Raw genomic sequence first — 11,756 nt, 5'->3', positions numbered from 1 at the left:
ATCTCTTTTTGTGACACATTCCATTGTGTCTGGTAGGATTCTAGACAATTTTCTAATTAGCAAAATGCTAATTAATAAAAGTTGCTTCTAAAAGTATGCACAGATTGTTTCAGCAAGTGCTTTACTGCCCATCATTCTTTGTAAGATGATGGGTTTGGACAGTTGCTCTGAGGAAGAGGATAAGTGCCTGTCTGGTGTCCGCTGCAAAAGTTGCTGCAAACCAAGCCAGCATCTCAAACTCCCTCTGACCTCACAGAAGAAGCACAGCCGTCAGTGCATCTAGAGATGGCTTGAATGCAGGGGTCTGCTGGAAAATTGCAGACCCTCTCTGGGGTTTTGTTCTGATGGTTCATTTCTTAGCTTTCCTTTTCCCCAAGACTAACTAACCCTCAAACTATTAAGGCCAGCAGGTTCATGTATGGCAACACAACATACCATGATAGCATGGGCTCAAGTGGACACCCTGGTATCACTTACTGTTATCTCAAGGATCACCTTCTCCCATACAGACCTGTCCATGCACTGAGGTTATCATCACAGGTCCTTCACATTTGAGACAGATGGTGGTAATAAGAAAAGGGCCCCCTGTATAGTGCTGCTGGGGTTTTGGAATCCCCCCCCTCAAGAAAATCAGCCTCATCCCACTCTTGCTGACATTCTACCACATGTTAAAGATGTTCTGTTTTGAGAATGGGAGTCCCTGGTTATGCTGCTGACAATTAGTTTAATGTTCATTTTACAATGCTGGCTCAATTCTGATTTTAATGGCATTGGTCACACTGTGAAGAGGAGAAGAGACTGGATTTATACTTCACTACCCAAAGGTGTCTCAGAGCGGCTTACAAACTCCTTTCCCTTCCCCTCCCCACAACAGACACCCTGTGAGGTAGGTGGGACTGAGAGAGCTCTGACAGAAACTGTTCTTTTTCAAGAACAGCTGTGCCAGAACTATGGCTTGCCCAAGGTCATCCAGCAGGTGCAGGTGGAGGAGTGGGGAATCAAACCCAGTTCTCCCAGATTAGAGTCCGTGCACTTAATCACTATACCAAACTGGCTCATGTTGATTGTAACCAGGGATGGGCACAAACTGCATGACGAGCCAAAATTTGGGCTGAATTTCAGCTGGATTGGGACTTGGGAGGCAACATTCATCATGCATGTGCTTGCCAAACAAATCTCCAAATTTTGGGGTATGGTGGCAGGGCTGATTGGGGTGGCTCAGGAAAACGAAACCAACCCAGAAAACTGAGCATGGAACTGCAAGGCAATGGTGGGGGTGGTATTTTCCAGACTTGGAAACACCAGCAGGGACCCTCCAAAGCAAGACAGGCACTGCTGCTTGCCAATAACAGAGCTCCTATTCATCACAATGGGATCCGACGCTATATAAGCCCAAGTGGAGCACATGAGTCCTCTGATGGTTTTTGGTTGGAGTTGGAGACAGAGAGGGAGGTGATAACTTTGAGAGCTTTGCTGGGTGTGTGTGGGGATTGCTTGCTCCATCAGGGGCTGGGGGGGGCTTTGCTTTGTCCCAGGTTCCTCCTCTGTTGCCCATTCTGCTTTTTGTTTTCTTTTTTTGCTGTGAAGTGTGTGTGTGGGGGGGATCGGAATCGGGAAGGGATAGTTCTCTCATTTCTGGGCTGCTTTTTGTTTAGGGGGATTTTCCTGCTGCCACTGCCAGAGAGTGCCTTCCTTGGTGCTTATTACCCCCTCCCCTTTCTTCCATTTTACTCCAGACCCCCCCCCCCGAGCTTTCATTCAACCATTTGGGTTGCAGTTGGATTAAGTCTTGAAGGAGAGATTGCTCCTTGGGGACTTGGAGGATGGCTGCCTTTTGTCTGGGGCTTCTCTGCCTGCCTTGCTGTTTCCCTTTCTGCCAACTTAGACCTCCAACCACTTGATCATAAACTCTTCTGGGCTGCAGGGTGTTAAGCCTTGGGGGAATTGCTGCTGACTTGGGGACTTGGGTGATGTACTGCCCCTTAGTCCTCCATGCCATTTTATACACTCACAAACACACACACTGGGGCTGGGCTGTTGTTTGTTTAGGGGGCTTTTCTGCCTGCCTGTTTCCCTTTCTGTGCCCATTCTGCTTTGGGGGGATTGCTCCAGCCTTGGGACTTTCACTTTAGTCCTCCACATACACACTGGGACTGAGCTCCTGTTTCCTTAGGGGGCTTCTCTGTCTGCTTGCCTCTTTCCCCTTCCTGCACTCCCTTTGCCTTGGGGACTTGGGTGACGTACTGTCTTTTAACTATGCTAGTTGATGGCTTTCTAAAAAAAAAAAAAAATGCTATTCTGTTCTTAAATTATTTCAACCCACCCTGGTGTTCTGTTGTAGATGGAAGGGCAAAATATATACAGGCAGGCAGCTGCTCTGTCTGCTTAGCTAACCTGCACTGCTGAAAGAACAGGACATTAACGCACATGAGAATGTTTGAAAAGCTCAAGTAACCAGCACCATGGTCAGCAACTAGTTCTGCTGAAGAGCTGTGTTGTGGGGAGGGGAGGACCAAAGAGGGGAGGACCCCATGCCTGCAGCTAAAATCCTGCTACTAGGATCAAAAATGGAGGCAGCCACATGTAACTGTGCTGTGAAGTTTCCCCAGCAATTATCAGGGGGGGAATGGTAATCAAAACACCCTGACCAAAATTAGTTTTCCTGGGAAATTTTGCTGACCCTGGTAATCATGCAACTCTAACTGAAGACTGATCAAGTATTGGGTTGGGGTAGTACTTTATTATCAGGAACACTATTTAAAGAAACATCCCCAGTGTACATGGACTGTGTATGATCATTCTTCATGGCATATTTCTGGTTCCATGCACTGACTGCACACTTATGCACTTTATCAATCATGATTGTTTAGATATGTGTGTCAGATGCATGAATCACTTTTCCTACAAGATGACTGGGAACCTACAGTGATAGCTGTGGTATAGTCATGACATTTGAACACTGGACCACAACCAAGGGACACTGATTTTATTTTTTGCAATTCAATCTAGAATATGCCCAAGGAAAAAGACCGTGAACCTTGCTGTTCCCCCCCCCACTCCAGACTTTTTGCCTTGCCCGCTACACATTATTCTTATGTTACACAACTGTTTTCTTCAAGGACTGCCCCACACTAGGGGCCTACTTTTCAATGTCAGCCCTGGAAATTGTTGGGAAATAATAAAGACAAGAGTGCTGCTGAGCATGGACAGAGTACAGTTCTGCTGCTAGCAACCTTAGAAAAGGTCTACCCATTCTTCCTTTTTACTGCTGCCAGGAATCCCCCTTCTCCTCCTGCCATGTTCTGAACTGTTTCACTCATTACAAAGACCAAACCCAAACCCAATATTTAGCCCACTTGATTACTTTACACTTGACTATGGTTCATTTGAGTCTTTTTAAAGATGACAGAATCTGGATATCCGGAACATGCTTGGCATGGAAATGAAGAATTTCCACGACAGTCCTCGTTCTCTTACCCACCCCATCACTCGTCTGCAGGAACAAATGCTTTGCGTCTACGAATAATACAGGCAATCGGGACCACAGAAATGGAAACATGGGAAAACCAACGTGTGCATTTGCTCATAGTGTAGGGTCTCTGGCACTGAAGGCGTGTGGGTTGGGGTTAGGACACACTCCGATTTCTTGAAACAACTAAAGGAGCGAGATCTGTTCCGTCATCACGAGATGAATCTGCATGTGTGAATGAGCCTGGAGCTGCGGGCAACCGAAACTCTCTGCTTGATGGACGCGTTTGCAAAGGCGGCTGGAGGGTTCCTGTTTCCATTTTAGGTCTGCACGGAAACCATCTTCGGTGCACGCCTACCAATGTAACGTGTGAAGGCAGGCCTTGCCCAGACACTGACACAGACAGCCCCCCTTCCCGCCCCGTTTCCCCCAGAACCAATCACGCCGGCAGCGGCGAAGGAGTTGAGGCGCCTCCTGCCTCCCGTTCCCTCCTCCTCCTCTGGCCGCTTCATCATGTAGGCAACCGGGCCCCTTCCCTCTTTGCATGGAGCAGGGCGCTTGACGTCAGATCAGATCTATGAATATTGCACGAAGAAGCCGGATTGCGAGCGCGGCCGCGGCGGCTCGATGTAGGCAAGGGCTCTTTCCTGCAGGGGAGCGTGGCGGGCAGGAGGCGCTCATCGCCGCCGCTTTGGAGCAGGAGGAGATCCGGCGCTTCCTGGCCCAGGGCGAGCGAGGAGGCCGGGCGTGCGGGCGGCCGGGCTTGGTGCTGCACGGCGAGGAGGAAGTTCTGGGCTGCGCTTTCCTTCCCCACCGCCAGGGGGCCCCCGGGGAATGTGACCTCAGCGGCCGGCACTGGGGCAGGAGCCGCGGGAGGCTGCCGGGGAACTCCTGCGCCGCCGCCGCCGCCGCCGCCGCCTCTGCCGCCAACTCGCTCCCGCCGCCGCCGCCGCCCCCCGCCGCCCACCTAGTGCCAGCCAGCATGGCTGCGAAGGAGCGGCAGAAAAGCAAAGTGACCAAGGAGAGCGTCACCCTGTTGCCTTGCTTTTATTTTGTGGAGGTGAGTCCAGCCTTGTAGGGAATGCACAGTCCGGGGTGCTTGGGTTTAAAACCGATTTCTGCCCCTAGGAAACTGCCTGGCGAGAAGACCACGTTCCTTTCCTTGGCCGTCTGCTGGGCTTCTTCTAGCTGTAAAGCTCAGAGATCGGGAGCCGCGCAAATTGGCCTGTCTGTATCAGTATTTTGCTCCTGGACTTTCAATTGGGGAGGGGTGCAGATCCTTGGCTATCATGGCTGGCAGTCGTGCCTGGAAACCGATGGGTCTCCTGATCTCATCTCTAGACAGGTGGGAGGCGCCAGGGATGCCTCGATCACAGCCATTAAAAAAAAACCCCTGCCTTGATTCCCATCTTCTTCCTAGTTCCTAAAAACTGAAGGGAATTTTGCAAATGGAGGGGGGGGGGGTAGCTTGGTGAGATCATGTCACGTGCACAGGATCATCCCACTAGGAGGGAATGTGGGTAGGGGCAGACGTGTGCTAGTCGAGCGTTATCAGAGAGAATGAAAATGGGAACGGGGTAGTTACAGTTGTGCTTCATAAAAGGTTATAAATGCATGTACATGTACAGACATATTTCCAGCTAAGGACTAAAGATTAGTTATGGCTGCTCTTTGTTAGGATGCCACAAGCCCTGCTCTGCCTTGGGTTGGGCTGCTTCTGACAGCACCCTGTGTTAAGGCACTTGCTGCAATGTGTTTCTTTACAGCCCAGGGGCCATCAAGAGGGTCTCTGATTCAGACGTTTGTTGACAGCTCAGTGAGCAAGTGGTAAATCCTTGCGAGGGCAAGGATGGTGAGAGAAGACGTGTGAGTGGGTGAGTGAGTGTGTGTGTGTGTGTGTGTGTGTGAGAGAGAGAGAGAGAGAGAGAGAGAGAGAGAGAGAGAGAGAGAGAGAGAGATCCAATCTGTTTTTGTTTTAGAGGCAAGTCAGCAGCGGACAAGTAAACTTCTCAGGTCATACCCTGCCTTGTTTCAGTGGCTACTTAAGTTGACCTGTCAGGATAGCTCTGTCTATAATGGCAAGTAGCCATTTACAGAATGTGAGTGTCACAGGTTAGTTGCACTGATTACATGGTGTTTAAGGCAGTGCCGGATCCCAGCATCTGCAAGTAAAGGGTGGTATTAAAGGGACAAGATTTTAGGTGGTAACCGGTGATTCTTTAAAACTTGGCCCTGAATAACTGCATTCATTCTTATGATTATTCAAGTAACACAAGGTTGTCATAACTACCTGCCAGAGCAAAAACACTTAGCTTAAAAGCATGATAAAAGGGGTGTGTTTCATCCCATTTAAGAATTGTTTCCCCTAAAGCTTCTACTTAGTCTTTTTTACTTCATAACCAAGAAATTAAAAAAAAACCCTGTGGGGTACATAGAACATTAACTTAAAGAAGGCAGAAATTCAGCTTGTTACAGAATGTGGCTTGTGTGGTAAAATGTCAATGGAACGTTCTAGCAGGCCCACTCATGGGCCTTCCATACCAGCCTTATGTGATGGGAATAGCAGCTACCCACATGATGTCTCCATAGTCTTCCAGAGCTGAGGGAAGTGGGCCCTGTGCCATTGGAAACATTCCACCACTGACAGGTGCTTTCAAGGAACATCATAGAAAGGGAACCTTAATTTGTGAATCATCAGATCCTTTGCTTCCTGAAGCTTTTGTCACTCAATCAGGTGGAACAGCCATTAAAAAGAAATCAGAAGTCATTGTAGTCTCATGGTTTTACCCAAAATGGCAATGCAGGGAGATTCAAGGGATACTGCTTGTGTTGGGCGCTTCTGTGGTATATTTAGTGTGTGTGTGTATATACATACATACATACATACATGTAATAGACATCTCCCCCCCCCCCCCGGATATCTGGGTGATTTAGTTTGGTCCTTTTGGGTGGAGCTCTTGTTTCAGTTTCCAATTTTGTATGTTAGCTGTAGTTGCTGGTTGTGGGAGTTGTCCCATTGCAATAAACAGCTGATGTTTTGAGATTGGTTGTCTCTGCTGAATGGACCTGAGAATGGGTACCTGAGTGAGTACTCTAACCTGGGAACCCACAGCCAAACGGGGATGTTACAGGTATCAGAAGTTGGTCTATATCTCCTTTGGGTCTCCAGCGATGAATAGGAAGGTTCCAGGTTGCATCCCTTGTAAAGCAATGGAGCATTTCAAGCTTTCATGAGATGTATCCTTTGTGGGAAATCCAGGGGGAGAACTGGAGGAGATGGGAACAAAAGTCGAAACTGTACCTTGAAGTCACTGAGGCTGAAAAAGGGTCTGAGGATTACAAAATTGCAGTCGTGCTTCACTGCATAGTAGACAAAGCCCTTGAAGTTTACAGTAATTTGCAAGATGTGTTTGCAGATCCTAACAACAAGACCCTGGCAGAGGTTTCAGCAGCTTCCACGCAACATTGTGTTCATTCAGAGAATGACTCCAGAGGCTCCTGGGAGTTCCCTTTTGGGATGAAGCAAAAATCCCAAAACTTTTGCTCTGGTTCAAATGGGAAACTGCAGGGTGCCTGCAGGTGAAACATCCCTGTGGTTGCTCTGCCCACAACCAATCCAGGGCGGGAATGGAGCTAAACTGTGCTTCCAAAATGGTGGCGCCAAGTGCTCCTTTTCTGTTCATCTCCCTTTCAGCCTGCCCCCCTCCCATTTCATAGCTGAGCCACTATGTAGAGTTATGCCTTGCGTCAGCTGTGAAGGGGGGGAAGAAAGGGCTGTGGGGCTCCCAGAAAAAGTCATGTCACATGGGCACTTCTCTGCTGATGTGGCAAAGGGGAAGGGGGTGGGGATGGTGCCAGCAGGAAGTGGCGTACGCATGGAGTGTGTGGATACTGTCCCTGCCTGCTTTCACACCACTCACTTATGCTTGTTTGTGGGTGTGCTGTTTTGCACCCTCATGTTGAAGTGGCCCAGGACCTGAACAGCTTTGCCAAAAGAAAGTATTAAAATACTTTAGATTAGTCTTGCAGTTGTTTGCTGATTTCAAAGTATCCAGCAGAACATGGTGAAGCTATTATGGTGAGCAGAATCACGGAGTGCAGCTCTTTCTGAACAGTATCACGTAAAGGTAGAACTGGATGACACAAGGGGCCCTGGCATAAGGGACATGATGTCATCTGGCTTCAAGTTTCCCACCCGCTTAAGTGGCAGCCAATCAAATGGAAAAAGGAAACTCAGAACACAACAATGTCATTTTGTGCATTTCCTTTCTGTACATATATAATTGAGGGGAAATAAACTTTCAGTGTCAGCGGTGCATCCCTACTATCATCTAGTTACTACCTCTTCCAGCTGTGGGGCTGCATATTTCAGTCAGGGTTGCCACGTCCCCCCTGGCCACCAGCGGGGGATGGGGGGGTAGGGTTGCCAGATCCAGGTTGGAAAACTCCAGGAGATTTGGGGGTGGAGGCTGGGGAGGACAGGGATCTCAGTATGGTACAGTGCCATGGAGTCCACCCTCCAAAACATTCATTTTCTGCAGGGGAACTGATCTCTGTAGTCTGGAGATGAGCTGTAATTCCGGAGCATCCCCAGGTCCCACCTAACATTAGAGAAGCCAATGTTGGATCAGGCCAATGGCCCACCTGGAGGATGGCAACCCTGGTCTCCTCTATAAAGAACGTCCTGTGTACATGGTCATACAGTTCTAGAGTGGGAATGGGTTTATTGCCCCCTGCTTAATCCAGGCAATCAAAAGCTACAGTGTCCCCGATGGATGGCTGTCCAGACTCAGCTTGAAAAGAGTCTCCCATTCTCCGAAGTAATTCATTCTGTGATCGAGTCATGCTTACCATTAGAAAGTTCCTCCTAATGCTGAACCTTGATTTACCCTCCAGTCACTAAACACACTAGAAAACTAGCCTGTCAAAGGAAAGTACACTGGCTGATCGTTCTTCCTTACATGCTGATTTTCCATGGATAAGGAGGGGGTGTTACATGTAGGATGCAGCATTGAAAAAGACCTACAGGCTGGAGTGGTACAGTCTCAAGATAGTGATCCTGTGCAGTTTATTTTTGGATACAATAATTTTACCACAGCATACCTGGAACTCAGTATCACTCTGACAGAACCTCATGGAGTCATTCTAATACAGCTTCTGGAGGACTGTAGCTTGGAGGACTGTATACAAAGGAAGCAAATATCAAGAATAACTTGCTTTGAACAATGGAAAAATTATAACACTCTGCTGACTGTTAACAAAATGAAATGAATGTTAGCAAAAGAAGGAAGCCAGTGTGGTGGTTTGAGCAGGGGTCCTTCACTATTTTGAGCCTGTGGGTACTTTTGAACTTTTGAGAAAGTGTAGGCAGGTACCACCAATAGTTGCCATGGGAGTTATGATCAATCACAAAATGGCTGCTGGAGATTCCAAACTAAGTGTCCTTTATTTGATAACGGGGGCAGCTAAATCAGAAAGGGTGGTCCCTGCAAATCCAAAGATGATGCCTCCTGGGATCTTCTGAAGTGCCTCCTGTTCCAGTTAGTTAGAAGAAAGCCAGGATTAACCGTTTGCTTTGGGAAGAAGCAAGTGGGTGTTAGGAAATACATCAATGTGACCAATGAGGCCATGGCCACCACTCTGGAGATCATTGAATTAGAGTGTTGGTCTAGGAACTGAGATAATCTGAATTCAGATCCCCACTCTTCAGTGAAACTTGTTGGTTGATCTTGGGCCTGTCATTCAGATTAACCTACCTTGCAAGGTTGCTGTGAAGATAAAATGAGGAATTCTTACCATTCCTGGTGTAAGAAAGTTTATTTAGCTGATTTATGCCCTGTCCCTTCTTTCAAGGAACTCAAGGAAGCATCTCCTCATTTCATTCTCACTACATCCCTGAGAGGTATATTAGGCTGAGAAAAAGTGACTGGAGTTCATCTTGTGAGCTTCGTGGCTGAGTGGTGACTTGAACTTTGGTCCTGATCAGATACTCTAACCATTATACCACACTGGCTCTTGAATACACTGAATGTCTAAGTAATATGCTTTCTGTGCAAAGGAAGTGTTCTTTTAAATTGGGTATTTCAGGAGCAGAATGTTCTTGAATTATTCTAGAAACTGTCTCAATAAGGATTCAGTTCTCAGGATTTTGCAGACACTTGTTCCTCTCGGAATTGCTCTGGGATCATATTAGCAGGATTCCTGAGATGAACTAGGTCAACCAGATAGCATGCTGGAGCTTAATCTCTCTCTCTCTCTCTCTCTCTCTCTCTCTCTCTCTCTCTCACACACACACACACACACACACACACACACACACACATATATATATATACACCTGTTTCTTTACATTTAGGTAGATGAGGGTTCCTGAGTGCACACAGACAGATAGCAGCCATGAGTGTGAGGCCCTTTCTTATTAAAATTTGATGGCTTACCAAATCCCTAGCTAAATATTAAATCATCAGGTGAGGTTTTGTGGATTTGCCAGAACTTTGTACTATCGTGGATGTTATAAGTTAAATTTGTTTAGAAATACAGAACTACATTTCAAGCTTATAAAATATATAAAGTATAAAAAGTGTCTATGTACACACACACGTACAATAAAACCTAGTTTCATTGAGGTGGTAAACGGATGTCTGTGATGTGCTGCTTCAGATGCCAGATGAGGGACTTGCATGATTAAATGTTCCTCCATACAAAGTATTTCCTCCACATTCCTTCATTGTTAGATGCTGGAGAAGGATTCTAGCCTAGTCTACTTCATGATATGCTAGCTTTCTATATACAGGGAGGACCATTCAGTCATGGGACTGAATGGTACCGTCTGAAGGGGTACCGTCTCTAGTCACATCTTAGCCAGCTCAGGGAGAAGCATACCTTAGTTCTGTATAAACCACACAAGGAATCAGGGTTCTTGTCATAAAGGTTTCAGTATCCTAGCTAGATGATCTGTAGAAAGCAAAAGCAAGCCTGGTCTGCAGTGCTCTCCAAGGTTTGCAGTCATGACAACAACCAACCTTGAGCCAAGCCAGACTTGTCTTTTATGAAGGCCAGATTGCATTTGGATTGGCATCTCAGCAACCGTCTGTGGTGCTCCATTTGTCAGTTTATGTCCACAGTTCTGTAGAAGGACTTCAAGCTTGAAGTTTCTAGGGCCAGTGCTCTAGAATTGGTTGCAATAGAGCAAGGACTTTGAGTATAGTGGATAGAAATGTAAAATGAGAGTAACTGGGACCTATGGTGGGTAGCCATGTTGGTCTGAAGCAGAACGAAGTCTGAGTCCAGTGGCACCCTTAAGACCAACAAAGCTTTGTTCAAGGTATAAGCTTTTGTGTGCAAGCACACTTTTTTTTTTACACTGTACCTGAGGAAATGTGCTTGCCCATAAAAGTTTATACCTTGAATGAAACTTTGTTGGTCTTAAGGATGCCACTGGACTCAAATGTTCTTCTGGGACCCATGAGGTTAAAGGTTATGATAATTAATAAGATTAACAACTAGAGAAGCCAAAGTAGGTCTTGGGCAATCAAAACTCCGATCCTGAGAGACCCTAGAAGATAGCTGTTTGCCCACTACTGGCTTTACTAGGTCATGCAAGCCTTTGTGCCTGCTTCATTCTTTGAGCTACTGTAACTTTGTTAAGAAACCAAGGCCCTGGCAGCTAGAACATCACTTGAATATTCCTGTAATGACATAGCCTGGTCTTATTTATGCTTAGATATTAGGTTTCCTGATAAGGAGGTACTCTGTGAACAGGAGAAACCTGCAGCCTACTGGAAAGGACAGGGCTGGGTCAAGGTATTTTCTTATGGTACAATCCTAGTTCCTGAGCTCAGGACGGGCTTGTGGAAAATAAACTAGTTTCCTGCAATATAATTTTCTTGTATTTTTATTTTCTTCAACATTACATTTATATGTATTCATGAGTAAAGTTCTCTGAACATTTGTTGAATAACCAGTCCTTAAATGCTGTAAGAAAACACACAAACAAATAGAAAATAAAACTTAGGCCAAGGTTAGAAGTCACTGTGTTGTAAGCCACTTGCTTTAGACATGCAATTTGTTCTCAAGGATGCAGAACAGAGATTCTAGATGTCAAAATTAATGCAATTAACTTAAGAGAGTACTGTGTTTACTCAAAAGGAAGACAACCCTGTATGTAAGAAAAACCCCTTTAAAATGTTATACATAAAAAGGAAGTTTATTATTGGATGTAACTGTAATGTATGCAAATGTAAGAACCCCCCCTTTTTTCACGCATACCTGTGAAAAAACCTAGACT

The 11,756-nt window shown here is 46.4% G+C and overlaps 1 protein-coding gene across 1 annotated transcript in view; it reads left to right on the top strand.

The window, feature by feature from the left end:
• The first annotated feature begins 4,210 nt into the window (after positions 1 to 4,210).
• The window catches only part of PLPPR4 (phospholipid phosphatase related 4), a 61,465-nt gene continuing 53,919 nt past the window's right edge, over positions 4,211 to 11,756 (top strand). The window contains exons 1-2 of the mRNA XM_015420740.1: positions 4,211 to 4,230; positions 4,451 to 4,529. Of these exons, the coding sequence (XP_015276226.1) occupies positions 4,452 to 4,529 (78 nt within the window). The 5' untranslated portion in view covers positions 4,211 to 4,230; position 4,451. The remainder of the gene's footprint in view (positions 4,231 to 4,450; positions 4,530 to 11,756) is intronic.

Source organism: Gekko japonicus, unplaced genomic scaffold (genome assembly GCF_001447785.1).
Source record: "Gekko japonicus isolate JY-2015 unplaced genomic scaffold, Gekko_japonicus_V1.1 scaffold1582, whole genome shotgun sequence".
Taxonomy (NCBI): domain Eukaryota; kingdom Metazoa; phylum Chordata; class Lepidosauria; order Squamata; family Gekkonidae; genus Gekko; species Gekko japonicus.
This window is presented reverse-complemented; position numbering and strand designations above follow the sequence as displayed.